Source organism: Amblyomma americanum, chromosome 11 (assembly GCF_052857255.1).
Source record: "Amblyomma americanum isolate KBUSLIRL-KWMA chromosome 11, ASM5285725v1, whole genome shotgun sequence".
NCBI lineage: Eukaryota > Metazoa > Arthropoda > Arachnida > Ixodida > Ixodidae > Amblyomma > Amblyomma americanum.
In genome coordinates this window covers 71,719,251-71,736,683 of record NC_135507.1, presented here as the reverse complement: position 1 = coordinate 71,736,683, position 17,433 = coordinate 71,719,251, and the positions used below count along the sequence as shown (strand labels likewise).

Below are 17,433 nucleotides of genomic sequence, written 5' to 3'. Positions count from 1 at the left end.
GAGACACAAACAGGTTTACTGGCACTTAGGAAAGCTTATTTACATGTTTTACGAGGAAAACAGAGAGAGCAAACAGTCAAGAATTAAGAGTCCATAGCGTCGAGCGACTGGATCAGCCTTGTCGTCTGGGCCCTCTCGCCTAGGCCCACAGCCATCGTTCGTACTCAAGACGCTCGTTAAATACACTCAGGCACCACACGAGACACAGATCGGAAGTGTCGCCGCACATAGCCCGCAGAGCCCTGTGGGAATGGGCGAGGAGGATACGGAGGTCCGCTGCCACTTCATCCGAAGCTGTCAGTCACTGTTAATTCCGGGAAGGTGCCGTTGACCGCTTTCCCCTTCGACTGTACACCGTCGGTCACGCCTCGCGAGAAACTGCAAAGGGAAGGTCATCTTTTTTTTTCGCAGGGGTCCTCGTCTGGTTAATGTTCTGTCAAAGCTGCCTCTTCCACGTGGTCATCCCGGTCGATGAATCTTCGCATTAATCGCTGCCGGTCGATGAATCTTCGCTTTAATCGCCGGTGTGGATCCCGTTCATAGCAATGCCGAAACTGGCGCCTAAGCATTACTCTGCAAAAAGTAACACAGAATAAAAATTATCAGGAATCAAAGAAGAGCCTCAGTCCGCTAGCCAACGTTTCGGCAAGAGGACTTGTCTTCGTTGTCATACACATAATAAATATCGAGAGAGCCCCGAGACGCAGCCGAACTCACACTGCGTAAACTGACATCCTAAACCACTCATGGCCGCTAGGGTTAAATGGGGTCGCTAACATGCATAAGCACATATTAACTGAGGTTCTTAAGAGATTAAGGAGTGTTATCAAAGGCGCACATAGATGAAGTCGCTCAGAAAAAGGTACAAATTCTCAATGATAACCTGATGTGGTGCTTTGAAGGAACACTGAAAACAACTAAATCCAATTATTGTTCTGTTCAGAAATTTGATCACTGGCTCTTTCTACGAGATATGCTAGCGTTTCTCTGGCAGCAAAGAAACGCATCTATGGTTCAGAAAATTAAATTTAAAAATGGCTGGGGTTCAACGTGGCATGAACGTAGTTATACGAGCGAAAGCTATATTAAGCATGGTCTCCGCTATCTCAAATCAAATGTCAAGGCCATGGTTCAAGGTCGAAATATTAAGGTCAGGTGCCCACTTTCTTAAATCAAATGTCAAGGTGAATGGTCGAGGTCAAGTAGCCAATGGCCATAGTGATATCATCACGTGGTCATACTACCATTGCTTGGGCCATACCACCACGCAGTTAAGCCGGTTTGACCTTGAGGCATTGAAGGTCATTGTCTGATCCACATCGAAATCGGAACTTGCACCCCGATGAGTAGAGCTCTCACTCTAAAGACTTTCCCCGCCCTCGCATTAGTTCCCTAAGTTGACAGCGAAAAGGAGTGGTTGCAGCCGTTCTGATGTGAACAATACTGCAACATAGCCCCTGAGATCCATGCTAAAATCTGTTGTCGGTGTCCGAAGTTTACTTTCAAAATAGGCCTATGATGCCGACGCCTGTATTTTTGTTTTTTATATATATTTCTTAAAAAAGTAAATTTATGGTGAGAGTGATCCCTTTCTCGTTAGAATGCCGTACTCCGCACTAAGGACGAGGGTATGCAGTGAGTACGTGAAAACGGGGTTGGTAGCTCGCACAGTACGGAGACAAGGGAAGTGACTAAAATCATTATCACCGTCGGTTGCCCTTTCTGCCTTCTTTCCATCTTCGGGCAAACCATACGGTCGCGGTGTCACTGTAGTTGGCAAGGCCGCTTACATCGTCAGCAACGCAATGCGTGAAACTGCAGGCCTGAACTGCAATGGTGGATGCGGTACTCACCTGACGTGTTGGCGCTGTTGGCCCACCCTCTGGATTGAGAAGACGTGCAAATGGGGGTACAACGTCGGCACGACAAGTCAGGGCCGAGGTAGCGCTTCGTTTCAATGCCGAAGCCGGGAGGCATGCAAGATTGAGCTGCATGCAGCTCAAGTCGAAGTGCACTCGACTTGCCCGGTGTCCAACAGTGGCGCCCACACAAAGTCTGCATACGATTGCCTCTGCGCGGCATCACGAGGATACTTGTGCAAAGCCACTTTGGTAGCCGTCCTGCTGAAGTCCAGGATGCAGGAAGCCGCGGCGATGACGATTAGCTTCTCTCGGAGCCACTGAAACCTCCTAACACGCTGCACGGTGAAAACAGCATACCCTGCACTTTCAGCAGTTGGCATTTGTTGTTGTTGTTAGCCTATCAAAAGATGGCACATTCAACGGAAAGAGCAAAATGAAAACAGCGCTACGCAACTGGCAGGCGCACCACTACACTGTGCCACTGGTGGGTGAGTGTCGTGCATGGTTCCCGTCCGCGTAACGAGTCGTACCAGGCTGAAAAAGGCAAACGGGTAGAGCGTAGAGGCATGGTGTTGGCCCTTGGTATTGGTAGACGATGCTCGACTCGAACGGAAGAGCGCCAAGGCAACCCGCCATGCCGCCAAGCACAACACTTGTCAACACATCGCTTAGTACATCGCAATTCTGCGCAGTGGCGACACTATTTACTTTTTCTCGCCAGCTTCCTATATACGTCACGGCCTTCCTGCGCTGGCGATGGGTCTTGTTTATAAGAACGAGCATTATTGCGTAACATTTAGAATTGGAATAAAATATATTATATTCCCCACATGAATGCATACTTGCCTGCGACTACCTTTGCGTAAAGAGGAAGCATACAACAGACTTTTGCACAGCCTTGGATTTTGGTGTATCTACCTCTTAAGAAATCCCAAAGACGGCGCGTGGAATTCAATATGTACTGCATAACAGTGGTGCTACTTGACCACCCCAGATGAAAATTCGCTTATCATGTATCCAGCGACCCGTGCTAACACAAAGCTCAGTCAGAGGCCCGTTTAGCTGAAACCCCTGGTATATTGCCAAATGAAATAAAACCGTCGCGCACTCTGTTTTCTGGCAGCGGGCGCTTTTCGGGACGCAAGACTTGTGGGCATTTCACGACGGAGAAAACTTCGTTCCCGCGCATTGCCGCCGAAGCGGCGACGCTCGCCAGCGCCATCTCTAGCTCGCAGTAAGCAAGCCATGGGTCACATGAAAAGGGCTCGCGCTGTGATTGGCGCGTTCTCCATGGGGAGGGGTTCCGTCGTCCCCGATTGACGGAAACCTACGGCCCAGCGCGAGGGTTTCTAGGGGCCCTACCAGCGCATGCCCACCGGCTCTGGGTTCCTGATCTCGGGGAGTAACCGGTCCAAAAAACACACCCCTCGGTCAGTTGCCGGTGCGACGGAGCAAGGGAAAAACCGGTTGTGAGAATGTGTCCATACACGCAATATCCGGCAAAATTGCCTCACTACGCGACATGCCAGCATGCGTACGCATCATCTGCTACACATTTTTACAGCGATAGCTCTACACGATGCAAGTCGATCTCCGCGATGTGCACGTGTGACCTTGCGAGCAACAACGATTGGCCCGGGCCACCCCCGAAATTTGACCTTGGCCGATTTGGACCAACCCAACAAATTAAACCTCCTCAAAATCTCCCCAAAAGAGCCCATCGGGACATTCGGAATCTCTCCCCCTTTCTCTCTCTCCCTCTGTTCACCATCCCACGTGTAGGGTAGCATACCGGGCGCTGCCTAGTTAACTCCCTGCCTTTCCGTTCGTCTTTCTCTCTCTCTCCAGGAGGTGCTCATTTTACCCAAACACATCCAAAACGTCCCCACAACTAGCAGTGTCCACTAAATGGGGTAGCGGAGAAAAAAAAGCGTACGTGGAATAAGTAATATCACCAAGACCTGATGCAGATGAATGGTGCATCAGAAAAAAAACAAGCATTACGGCACAAGCAGCTAAGATCCCACTCAAAATCTTCTGCGATGTACATTAGTCGCGGTGACATGCACATGTAAGACGGCGCTTGTTATGTCGTGAACATTCCTTAGATGGTAGGCAGACTAAGAAAAAGTAAAAATAAAAATGCCTTGACGAGGAGCTGTTCGGTCATGCTCAGTTGTGCTGCTTATATAGTGCCTATGCTACCTCTCCTGTCTCTCTTCCTTTACTCCCCGTTTGTCTAATTGGTTTTTGGAGAACTTTTCTGACTTCAGGGTAAACACCTCGATCACGCTGTGAGCAAAGGTGGGAGTGAAAAAAGAATGAGGTGCAGTAGTGATTGATTCCCAAATCAGTGGTGGTCCACCCATATCAAGTTCTGGAGCAATTTATGGAGCAAAAGAAAATTCAATTTGGATCACCTTTTCTGTATCAGAACAATAATTGTGGAGCAACCCAGGAGCAGAACGAACTTTATGAAGGAGTCACCCAGAAGAGTTTTTTACTAACGGGATCAGGTTCAGCCATATGTAGCTAGGAGGAAAAAAACAGATGATGTTCACAAAAAAACAGAGACAAATATTTTATTAATGCTGGCAGTGCCCTGCACGTAATTTCAGCCAAGCGAGCTTCACTAAAAGTCTAAAGGACACGTTCAGTGGAACCATTATTTTTTATGTTGACACTGTCTCAATGCTTCTTGTAATCAATTTTTTTTACAGGTTCATCAAGCTCGCAAAGTGAATCAGCAGTGCCGGAATTTCCTCGTTCCAATGAAGCTTGACCTCGTTGGAATTGCTCTAAGCTTTTGTTCTTCAACCCAGAAGATATTTCTTCGGCCCTCTTCAGGGTTTACCAACATGATGCACGAACATGGAGGAAGAAAAACTATGGAAACGCCCTCGCTATCCGAGCTGCACGCCAAAAAAATGTTCTGGAAGTCACGCGCTTTCGCAAGGACTACTGCGAGTCTTTGGCTGATGGCGCAGCCAATAGTAACACTAGGCACCGCGGAGTCATCTGCTGCAATGCCTGCTGCGCATGCGCAAGCGCGCCGAGACGGCAGCCAAGGGGAGACGCCTTAAAGAAAATGTGACTTAACCGCCTCTCCAAAGTTCATTCTTCCTACATGTACGCGAATGAACCGGCTGTTAAATTCTACCACGAGCCATCCCACTATAGCGCCCTGGGTTTTAGTAGGTTGGCAACTGAAAGCCTGAACGGTTACAAAAATAGTAGCTTTCCCGCGACCACGTCTTCTTTTGGCGCACCTAAGGCGCAATATTGATCAATTTGCAGCTTTTGGAACAGACTGGTGTAGCAAGATGTAAATGTATCAGAATGGAGCAAATGGTGCAGCTGGAGCACCACTGCCGGATAATTTCGACCACCAAAGGACCTTTAATGTGCGCTGACACCGCACAACTCATGTACTCCCTTTGCTTTTCGCATCCATCGAAACATGGCTGTCACAGCCAGGTTCGAACCTTCTTGGGGTAGTGCAGATTGGACTCTATCGTTGTGTGACCTACCTGCCCTTGCTAGTCGTCGCCACATTGCTAGTGTGTTTCTTAAGCTTTTATTCTGAGCCGATGCCGCTTATACACCAAAAATCATCCGTAAATGGCTTACCGGTCAACGCTGGCATCTAGGGGGCAATATTGACGTTATGTGCCTGTACTGTGGCAGTACATGTCGTGCTGACCTGTACCACCTACTTTGGCATTTTTCAGAGTTCTACAAGGGACGCGTCGACCTCGTCGCAAAGCATGGTTTTCCCACTGAAGGTGAGGAATTTCGTGCATTGACCAGAGCCGAAGTGAATGGCATCTCGGAAGAGAGCGGCAAATATGTTAAGATAAGTGGCCTCTACAAACAGTGTAAAAAGTGTTTAGACCACCCATGCCACCCCTTCCTATATCAATGGACCCTTACTTTTCCATTTCTTAACTCAATTCCCCAACAAACGGCCTTGAGCCTCTCTTTCCATATAAGCAGCTCATCCATTCATTCTGATTGAGGTACAACAGGAACCCTACATCTGCGCACCCCCACTACGCATCTAGCTCTGCACTGGCCATCAGCAGCAGGCATCAACCTCAAGCCCAAACAACTAATCCTCTACATCCTTATTCCACCGGACGGCCAGCGACTGCAACGATGTTCCCCGAGAACTTGCTGCTATCACCTGGCCATCTATGCTTCTTGACTGAAGTACACATGCAGTTTCACAGTGAAAATCTTTACTTTGTATAACTTGCTCAAAAATTATCTCGTTTTTTATTTGTGCCCCCTTCATCCCTTATGTAATACCCTCAAACGATGGTCTTTAAGTTATTAGAAGTGAAAATCCACTATGTAGTGATGACACATCATCTGTGATATTTATATAGACAATATGTGCCCTTAAGACAGCAGTTTCCAACACCAGTCTTGAAACAACATTTAATTTCCATTTTCCCGAGATGTGCTTGGCACGGCTCAATCTGCACTGCTCTCAGCAACAGCCGTGTCGTCATCGCACTCCTCCTGCCCTTCTTCTTGGGACCCGTTGCCAGACACGGCAGCCGCTGCTGCTGCAGCTAGCCGCTTGCGCTCTGCCCATGCCGCCTTTACCCATGGCTTCTTCACTTTCTTCCGGATGTAGTTAGGCCTGGGACGTTTGGGACGAGTGCTTGGAAGAAGTTCCACAGTGTTGATAACATTCTGTTCATCCACCAACAGTGGCCAAAGAAAGAATGAGATAAAGCGACCGCACAACAGATCGTATTTTCTTCGAGTGTCTCGCAGCTGTTCACACCGGCGGCAGGCATGCTGGTCCAAGCCCGGTGCCGACTCTCGGCTGGCAAAGGAGCAGAGCTCATCCTCTGAAAGAGCTCTCGACTGGCAATCAGTGCAGCGAACGCTCTCAATGTTTACTGCGTCAAAGGCTTCGGAGAGTTCCAGAAAGGCGGAGCCATCACGTAGATAAATGCAAGAGTTTGCGTACTCTCCGTCAAGAAAACGGTCCACGAGTCGTCCAAATGTTGCCACGGTTGTCTGCGAAAAGACAAGGGTGACCGCAAATTTTTACAATTTGACATAAAGCTCACCAACTTAATGATAAAGAGGTTAAAATCAAACACGACAACAAAACAACGCAAAGAAAAAGGAAACCACTCAGCACCCACTTGCTTTCGACGGAAGTGACATTCCACTGACTGTAGAAGAGAAGTAAAACTTGTGCATAAGTTAACCAATATGCATTTATTTCTTTGGTAGGCCAATGTTGCCTATGAACCATATGTTCTTGTATTCAATGAGCAGTAACTGCAGAGAGAACAACCACACATTTTCCTTTCCTGCTACTATTAACTAGCTTTTCACTTCAACATTGCCTACAAGGCAGGCTTACTTCATTGTGATGCAACCTGCCGCCATACGCATTGTTAGAGTGTGCTGCTAAACCTTGTTAGTTTTGACTAGCATATTTCAAATCACTTAAAATATTCTCAAGGTAACACTTAAGGGGAGACGCGGGTCGAAAAGTCGCGGTTTTCTAAAAAAAAATCACTTTTTCGTTTTAAGCTGCATTGTCATCTTTGGTGTATAAGCTTTTATTTCTGTAAATATCAAGCCGAAATTCGCACGAGAAGTTACCAAAAAATGCGCCTAAGTGAGCGGCGGTAACTCTATAATCCACCGAAAGTTTAGAAAGTCCGCGCCGTTTGCATCGTTCTCACGCAATCCAGCCTCACCGCCCGCCATTTGCAATCATCGGGGCGTGCAGCGTCAGCCCTTTCCTCCAAGGTTCAATGGCTGTCAGTCTCGTATGTTCACGGAGAATAAAAGAAAAACGAGAAAGAAGACGAGACTGTCGCGTGTTTTGAATTGCGCGCCATGCAGCGCGGCGCCGCCATTGGACGGCGGTGCTCCTTTTGTGCAGTAAAGCCGAACCACCGCTGCTGCGTGTTCTCGAAAGCCGCACAGTTTCCCGTGTTCTTTCCGCGTTTTCGTGATGACTAGCCCGAAAAAGTGCAGTTCCGACGCCCGGAAGTATCGAACTCGGCACAAGTACCGAGGGAAACGGCGTAAGACTGTTAAAAAAACGACAGCCGGGAATGACGCCCGCGACGCTCCGGCGTCGGTTAGGCCTACCGCCGACACCGGTCACCGCGACAGTTGTGAAATCGACGCTGCTATGGATTTCGTCAGTGCATCGCAGAAAAAGATGGGATTCTTCAAAAGTGACTCAAGGTCGGTCGGTGCCCCTGCTGCTAGCACGGTGTTGTGCGAGATCGGCGCATTGACGGCACTGGTGGCAGGATCGGCATGCCCTACTTGCCGCGAACGGAAACTCGCCGTCCGAGAAGCAGCTGAGAAGCGCAAAGGGCTTTCGTCGTACTTAGAGCTACGCTGCGAAAATCCCGACTGCCCAGAGTCTGTGCTTTCATTCACGCACACGTCGAAGCGGATCATTTCGGCCGGTGAGTGCGGTGACCCCGGGGCGAACACTCGCTACGACAGCGGGAGCTCGCGCGACGGCTTCGCCGTAAACGTGAAGGCTGTTTTGGCAGCGCGTGCTATAGGTGCTGGATATGACCAGCTTTCGCGATTTTGCGCAATCATCGGCCTTCGAAAACCACTGCATCACAAGACATTCCATGCTATTTCCAAGAAGCTCCATGGTGCTGCAATGGAAGCTGTTCGCCAAAACTTGGAACAGGCACGAAAGGTGACAAAGGACGCCGTTGGCGGCGGCGATGTGCCGGTCATGTTTGACGGCACGTGGCAAAAAAGGGGCCATAAAAGCCACAACGGAGTGGGCACAGCTGTGTCCCTGGACACAGGCCTTTGCTTGGACTTTGAAGTGCTTTCAAATTACTGTCTTGCTTGCAGTATCCACAAGCCCATGGGTGATGATGATGAGGTATGGCAAGCCTTTCATCGCCCTGTATGCGAAAAGAACACTGAATGTTCATCTCATGCAATGGAACCTGAGGCAGCAGTGCGCATATGGCAGAGGACTTTGTCATATGAGACCCCACTGCGGTTCACAACTTTCTTGAGCGACGGTGACAGCAAAGCCTATACTGCCGTCTGTGGGGCTGAGGTGTACGGTGACACTGTCATCGAAAAAGAAGAGTGCACTAACCACGTTGCAAAACGCCTAGGCACTGCTCTGCGAAAAATGACAACACCACTGCCACGAGGTCAAAAGCTATCTGTCACAGCCATCCAGAAACTGCAGACATATTATCAAATAGCCATAACAAATAACAAAGGCAGCGTGCGCAGCATGTACACTGCTATATGGGCCTCCTATTTTCATTGTTGCTCCAGTGATGGGGCCAGCAGCCACAAATTTTGCCCTGCTGAACCAGATTCCTGGTGCAAACATAGGCGTGCTGAAGCACTGGGGGAGCCTACACCACGCCATACCCCTTTGTTGACAAAAGCTCAGGGCTTGGCAATTATGCCTATATATAAGCGCCTTACTGATGAGAAGCTCCTGGCTCGGTGCCTTCATGGCAAGACGCAAAACGCAGCGGAGTCGCTCAATAGTAAAATATGGCTGCTGTGTCCAAAAACAAAATTTGCTTCTCGGACATCTGTGGAGACAGCCACGGCTATTGCCGTGCTGTGGTACAACAAAGGCCATGCCGGCTTTGAAGAAGTCCTTCAAGAGATTGGGGTACTTCCCCCAGAAGAGTTGGTTGCACGCAGCGACCATTCTGATTGCATGCGGATAAAGAAGATGAACTTGAAGCGAACCGCAGAAGCAAGGGCGCACCGTCGGAGCGCAGTGAAAAGGGCTCGCACCGAGGAGACCAACCGTAGGAGCCGGGAAGGGCCAAGCTACAGCGCAGGAGCCTTCTAGAAACTGTGTGTGCTTTCTGTAAAGCTGCTCTTGGGTGTGACCAAGATTCATCGGAAAACAATCGCATTTTGAAGAATAGAATGTTTTGAAACTTTCAAACCTGTTTTTCTCATTTTGAAATTTTTTTATATTTTCGTGTCTTCCGGGAAGCCTTTTGTACTCTTAGAATTGGTGTATACTAACGAAATTTGGCATACATATTCTTGAAGGTATGTAGAATGCCGATATCTACTTGAAATTTCATTATCGGTCGTCAGTAATTACAATATAACGAAGCTATGTTTCAGGGAACTGAAGAAAGCAATGGTTGAAGTGTCAATTTTTTTGTCTAACTTCCAATAACTGAACACGTTTTTTGACTAGATATTGGCACTCTGTGATCTACAAAGAGCTAAATAAGCTATAGCACAATACCTTTTGTGAAAGTTTAGTGCATAAAAAAGTGCCCATAAAATCGTTATAATTTGTCATTAAGTATAATATAACTTTAGAACTGTAGCAGCTACATAAAAACTAATTGCATATTTGAAATCTGCATAAAAAACTGTCTAGTTGGCTGAATTTTGAAGTCTCTGGTACAAATAATAAAAAAAAAGTTGTTTCGAGGAGCCTCTCCCCTTAAGCAACAAGGCACATTTGCATCCAAATACACATAAGTAGTTTGGGTGTTTTAGTAAACACTTTCTAAAGTTTACAGTCAGGGTGCTTGGAAAAACAATTTTTTCAGAGAAAATCTAAGCCGTGACGAACAATAGTGGCTTCGAAAATTATGCTAAACTGGAAGCTAAGCAGCTAAATTTTAACATTTTAATTAGTAGAGCTTCAAGGTCTGCTTATTGTCTTTGCAGCCACAAAGATGATAATTATCAGCCATATCACTTTGTAAAACAAAGAAAATATCATTCTCTAAAACCCTCAACCCCAAGGAAACCTTACGCTTTTTTCTGCACAAAACTGCAACACACAACATAAGGTGCGCATGCATCCACTGGTGACAGGTTGCAATGTGAACTGCGCCCAATTCGAATCACCTGCATTATTAGGTACACAGCGTCGTGCGCTTTCTTTTCTTTAGTCACATGGTACACGTGAATGGATTCATCATCGCAGCCACCACAGCAGTCATTTTCAAAAGCATTACATTTATGTAACCATGAAGCACTCTCCAAAAAAGCATTTGCCAACATAATACTGCACTTCCCTTGTTATGAATTTGCAAAGGCCTACAATCTGCAACAACTACCCTTGGCAACAGATTAAAGCACCCAGTGCCGAAACACACCCTCTCTTCCTACACAGCGAAACACAGTTTTACGTTACAGCTAATACTTTGCACTTCAAATAAAGTACATAGTGGTAATACCAGTGATTTATGGCATATTTCTGACATAACTGCAGTTTCAGCATTACAGAATCACAACAGAAATATTTTTTGATCACAGCAAATTTTTTTAGGCACCTGCGGTTAAGAGATGCATTCATAGATGGCACGAGTTTTACCAGCAATGAAACAAGGCAACCACGCAACTGACAAAGTTGTAGATGCTCCTGCCCTGCAGCATTATCTTCACTGCCAAGAAGAGTTATCACGGAGCATAAAGAGACAGAATGCTGGGGATATATGCGGTGTGTAGAGATGAACAGCCTTCACAAAGCAAATAGCCACGATTCAATTCCAAGCCGGTTCTGTTTGTCTCTCCCTCCTCACTTCCAGAATGGCTGAGTTATTGAAACGCCCTACGGCTGAGCTCGATTCCGTGCTGCAACCATGTTGCTATGCATGTTGTCAAACCAAGACACCCTCAAGCTCTGCACAAGTAGACAACTGTATCTGTGCATCCTCTTTTTATCCCTGCTTCCATTTGCTGCAGTGGAGGAGAGGTGCCTACCCTTGGTTAACCTCCTTGCTGTTCCTCCTCCGCTCTCTCTCTCACCATTAATACCAGTTATTAACGTTTTCACCACCCCGCACAAGGCAGCAGGCTGAGGTATATATGTTAGAGCAAAGCGGCAGTATCCACCTCATTTGGCGGAAGCAAGGGAGCCAGGTGGCTACTCCCCACGTGGAACTCTGTGGGCACGACCACCATGCCCGTGCGGAAGAAGGCCTCAAACTCAGGAACGGTGCCAACTTTCTCAACCTCGAGGTCTCCCGGTGGTCTTTCGAGCCCATAAATGTCGTGAAGAACTGCAAGAGAGAGAGGTGTAAATTTTGATCCAGATGCACCCATGTATGGCACGCATATCGATAAACAATCACACATTCTCCTTTACTGTCAACATTCACGTGCCAGAGTCGCTGAATCTTTGACACACGGCTGCCAGTACAGACTAAAGTGTGCAGTACGATAAGCGGATGGTCATGAGCAGGTGCAATTAGCACCATGATGCTCGCCACATAATGAGAGCACAGCAGCCGCGATGACGCAAGAATGCTAGAACCACAAGAGAGTATTAAATCTCAACTCTAGACCCCTTTCACACACCTGCCACTTAACTCCCTGAGTGATTCACTGATACATTCACTGCTTCACTCATCCATTTGTCGATCCCTGTATGCATATCTATTCACATATTTATCTGCTTAAGTGCTCATTTACTTAGCTGGACAACACTGCCAGCTGCCTTTTGGCAACCGAGGCAGGGGAGTTCAAGAGAGATATTTGTATGTTGCCTTAGATTGCACACCTCTAAATGGGAGCAAGAGACAAAATGACAACGTAAGGCTATGTGCACCGGAACTACGCTTTACATGGTCTCGGTGCAACACCTACTCGATGCCTGCTGCACCATATGTGAACACAACCCGCGAATATGACACAGCTCTTGCCTTGCTCACACAACAGACCTGCGCTGACTGTCTCCAGCTTACGGAACATCCAAGCTACCTCTGCAGCTACCTGACATCAGCTTCAGCAGCATCTGCTGCTGATCAGCATAAAGCAATGAAAATGAGCACTCATGCAGATGTCATCAGTTCCTGAGAACGATTTGGAGTGCTTAGTACACTGCAGCCTTGTCCCCCAGCATGGTGCCTTACCAAGGGGCTTTCCATTTGTGTTCATGGAAATGCTCAGAACCATGTCAGGCAGCAGAAGAGGCACAAGGCATGAGAGCTGGAAACCTGCTCAATGGCTTAGTTTCCTCGCTTCCAATGAAACTTAAATGCTCGTGCAAGTGTGTGCAAGTTTGGAGTGACTTTCAAAGCAGCAAATATGCCAGTTCCAAGCAACCACTAGCATTTTTGGCGAACGTAGCAAAACACACCAGAGTGCAACATGGATCTGCAAGCATCACTGAAGCGACTAAACAATATTACAGTCAAATGTCAATTATTCGGACTCAAAATGGATCAGATTATTTTTTTTCAATTGTAACTATAATTAAATCCAAAGATGGCCCAATAACAATGAGAGAATGATACTCTCCATTGTCTCAGCACCTGCTCCACTCCAGAGAAGCATCTGCTCAAATTCTGGAACCTATTTGAGTATATTTGACCACTCAACACTGAGGAAAGCTGATGAATCTGCAGTGGCCTTCGCTCGTCATGACCCTGTCTTCCGAGCCACTCAGCTGCCTTTTCCTCACAGCCACCAAAGTTCGCAAGGTTTCTTCCTCGAAAGTTGCATGCAAAGAAAACTGGACGGACGCTCATGACCGACCTCAACTTCAACACGAGAACTACATATCTCAAGCTAGGAAGTCTCAAAACAAGGCAACGACTTACATCAGGCAGCAATAGACAGCAAGCCCCACTGTACGCTTTTTGTCAAAGATTCTCAGGCCAGAACAGGTACCACACACATGTAAAGGTCGTTTGAATTAATAAATTTTTTTTTGTGGCAACATAACTACTACAGCACAAAACTGTCGGCTCCAATAAACCTCGTAATTTGGCTTATCCCAGTCAACGAGATTTCACTGAAAAAGGCAATATCCATGCACTGAGCAATTAAATGACTGTAGGCAAGTTGCCTGAAATGAGCAAGATCACAGCATCACCACAAGCAAGTGAACATATTTTGAGCATATCCAAGATGTGGCAAAAGAAAATTTGTCCAATATACTTAACAAGGGAACTGCAGGCATGGCGACCACTTATGGAGGCTTAGTCCTGCAAAAATCCTTATTAGCTACTTTTCGTAATCTCTGCTGCTATCTGGTAAGTACGATCAAAGTCCCATTGTTTCTCTACACTTCGGGAGCTCTGAAACAGGTGAACGTCGGTGCATGCACGCCTTTCAGCCATGGTAAAAAAAAAGAGCAAGCAGATGCAGCTGCATTTCAACAGGCTGTAAAGCATTTTTTGAACACTTGGTAGCACTCATGGTAGGGCAACTCACATACGTAAGCATACATTTGAACATATAGGGGCTCTAAATCTCCCTATGTGCCCCGGAAATTTAAAAATTTTCCCTACATTCAAATTTTCTACACAGTGCCAAAAGCTCGAAATGCTGCACAAGATATTTCAATCATGTGCAGGAACCCAAACTATCATTTGTAATCATTTGAAAAAAAAAAAACCGTGACACAGTTTGCACTTCCGGAGCCATGTTTTCAAAGGTTTCATCTCATTTGGCCTTGACGTCATCATGAGGAAAGCAATGGGAGGTAAGAAAGCAAACCACAAGGCATAGGCATGGCCAATGTGGCCAGAGCACCTCTGCATCAGTGCTCGTCTGTGTCGTGTCTTCCTCGTGGTCCCTGTCAAAGTGCGCGCTGTTCCATTTTAAAATGACTTACCAACTCGCCCAAGCATCCGTTTTAACCTCTGCTTGCCACTCTAGTGCCATTGCATTCAATCCGGTCGACACCGATTCCTCGAATAACCACCGCACAGTTTCTTTACCAAAACGGGATTAGCAACGACATAGCTTGTCAGGCACGTCAAGCACGCCATGCTCCATCAATTGTCAACATTGACCCCAGTTTGCCATGTGGCAGTATGGGCATCAGGCGATTCATTCAAGCAAGTGGCCCCATGAGACTGTTCCGGCCAAGACCAATGTGACATGAACCCTAATGGCCAATGTCATTTGGAGCCATGACCTACATGGCATACACCAAATAAAATCAAAATGAAATAAGTTGCCAGAAACTCATACAGTGGGATTACGACAACAATCTAGAACTGAGACTGCTCTAATAGCCCCACTCCTATTGGTTGCAGCCAGTTGTAGACACGACAGGAGTGGTGCTTTTAGAGTGGTTTCGTAACATAACCCAAGGTCTGTGGAAACTTGTTTCCCCCTCCATTTCGATGTGGCCCATCTTCATCGTCGGCGGTCGGGACAGCACCGGTTGGGCGAGAGGAGGAGTCTCCCTCATGGGGGAAAGAAAACGGTGACGGGAGCGCCACCTCGTAGGTTACACGGAATTCTGCGGGACCGGAGAGAGTCTCTTCGGGAACCGGCCAGCGTCACGAGCGGTTAGAGCCGCACGCTCTCATCACCTTCCGCGGCAGGCGCATGGGGATCCGTTCTGCCTTGCCGCTGGACTTCTGGTTTGAGGCAGTGAAGCGGACGCAGCAAACGCGCACTCTGGTCGCCTTCCCCAGCAAATGCTAGGGAATGGCTTTGCCCCAAGAATGCAGCACACATGGGAAAACCCGGCCGCCACTGTCGGCGCATGTAAATGTCCGCTGCCGATACTTCGTAAGTCGCACCCCTGCCCCAGCCGGTAAGTTGGAAGTCCTTCTTACGTAGCCTTCTATTTTCGAGGAATCTCGTTGATGTTTTGTAGATAGCTGGCCCGCTCTGTGTATTAATTGCAAGTGTAATAAGTAGCATATGAGTGTTCACGCTGTGTCCTCCCCTTCCTTTGTTCCCCTCGAGCACGAACCCCTCCGCTGTTAGCGAGCGGGAACGCTGTTCCCGCAGAGTGGGAGTGCGGGCGGGCGGAAGGCTTTGTCCCCCAGGAAATTTCCACAATGGCGCCCAACATGTGGTACGCTCTTGGGACGAGGGACGACAGTCAGTTCGGTTCGTGGAATTCCCGCCCGGATTTGGAACAGCGTTAGGCCTGACCCGAATTCGGAGTTGCAAGAAAAACTAAGATGCTTTCTTGACAGCCAGATGAGCATAATAGCAGCATGGGAGAATTTCCGCGCATGCTACGCTTTTGATTAGTACTTCATCGGTACACCTTTGAAAGGGGAACCTATGAGGTCTGCACATGGCAAGCGAGACCGAGACGTCCACGGAGAACAGCAAGCCAGAAGCGAGTGAATGTGGAAGCCTGAAGGGTGGACCGATTTTTCTTGTACATAGTTGTAAATAGTTGTAAATATTCTCTGTTTTGTCTCTTTGGCTCTGGGAGCCGGGCGCCGTAATCAGCTGATTTGGATTGCAGTCGTGATTACAGGAAAAGCACCGGGACGCGGCGACACCGCAAGAAGCAATAGGCGCCGTTCGCGTTAGTGTCAGCTTGGCAGAAACGTTGTGTTCTAGCTATTGTCCTCGGCCCTTTGTTGGCACCTGCAAGTGTCAGAGCAAGTAGGCCTAAGGCTCTTCAGGAGCAGCCTGTCGCTTTTGGGAGGACATAGTCGTACCGTGGCACAAGCACGGGCAAACGGGTTTGCTTGTTTTATATTTAACCTCGCTAGAGCCGAGAGGTCTTGCTCAACTACAGAAAGCCGACTTTGTTCGAACGAACTTGGTATTTTTTACGGCTGCGAAGCGAATTGATAATTTCGCGGAACCAGAGACGCTAATGCAGCTCAAGTGAGCTTAACATCACCATGCCGGAAAGCGAACCGCGAATGTGCTTCGATCAAAGAGAGCCAGCTATGTTCAAATGAACCAAGCATTTGGGCGGTGCCGGATAGGATTGTTTGGCACTTGCATTGCTCCGTATTTTACCAAATGGTGAGTTTGCCCGGTTTCCATTGTTTTTGATTCAAACTTTTGGAGATCCTAGGAGCAATATGCAGAGTTCAAGAGAAGCTGCCCCGGCCTGCTGTCCATTGTATGGGTCCCTGCCTGCTGCCTTGCGGCCGTGAGTCATCGAGCTGCGGAGTCTCCGGCAAGCAGTTTGCAGCAGAACAACACCCTCCCGGCACGCTGATTTTGGATGCCTGTTTTGTCACAGGACAAGGACAGGTGCCCGGTGACATTGCTGCTCGTCGGATGGCCCCGGCACCCCGCCTGTACGAGCTGTCTTGCAGTCATCCCCGCAACGCTCGTGGCCCCTTCGTCGATGGCATCCATGGACGGGTTCACCTGTAGGCCGACATTTAAGGAGGGAGGGAAGTGGAAACCTGTTTCCCCCCTCCATTTCGGCGCGGCCCATCTTTGTCAGCGGTCCGGACAGCACCGGTTGGGCGAGGAGGGAAGTCTCCCTCATGGGGGAAAGGAATGGCGACGGGAGCGCCACCCCGTAGGTTACACGGAAATCTGCGGGACCGGAGAGAGTCTCTTCGGGAACCGGCCAGCGTCACGAGCGGTTAGAGCTGCACGCTCTCGTCACCTTTCGCGGCAGGCGCATGGGGATCCGTTGTGCCTTGCCGCTGGACTTCTGTTTCGAGGCAGTGAAGCGAGCGCAGCAAACGCGCGCTCTGGTCGCCTTCCCCAGCAAATGCTAGGGAATGGCTTTGCCCCAAGAATGCGGCGCGCATGGGAAAACCCGGCCGCCATTGTCGGCGCATGCAAATGTCCGCCGCCGATACTTCGGAAGTCGCGCCCCTGCACCAGCCGGTAAGTTGGAAGT

At 48.3% G+C, this 17,433-nt stretch overlaps 2 protein-coding genes across 2 annotated transcripts in view; one reads left to right on the top strand and one right to left on the bottom strand.

The window, feature by feature from the left end:
- Positions 1 to 6,273: 6,273 nt before the first annotated feature.
- The window catches only part of LOC144111510 (uncharacterized), an 84,595-nt gene continuing 73,435 nt past the window's right edge, over positions 6,274 to 17,433 (bottom strand). Inside the window, exons 11-12 of the mRNA XM_077644834.1 lie at positions 11,742 to 11,908; positions 6,274 to 6,899 (exon numbers count right to left, since the gene is read on the bottom strand). Coding sequence (XP_077500960.1) covers positions 6,342 to 6,899; positions 11,742 to 11,908 — 725 coding nt within the window. The 3' untranslated portion in view covers positions 6,274 to 6,341. The remainder of the gene's footprint in view (positions 6,900 to 11,741; positions 11,909 to 17,433) is intronic.
- On the top strand, positions 7,367 to 10,323 carry LOC144110180 (uncharacterized). The gene has a single exon (XM_077643015.1). It carries the CDS (start codon positions 7,858 to 7,860, stop codon positions 9,718 to 9,720), a length of 1,863 nt encoding a protein of 620 aa, XP_077499141.1. The 5' UTR covers positions 7,367 to 7,857; the 3' UTR covers positions 9,721 to 10,323.

What these genes read in the sequence shown, in the direction of transcription:
- LOC144110180 (XM_077643015.1), top strand. Translation starts at nt 7,858, where the DNA reads ATGACTAGCCCGAAAAAGTGCAGTTCCGACGCCCGGAAGTATCGAACT.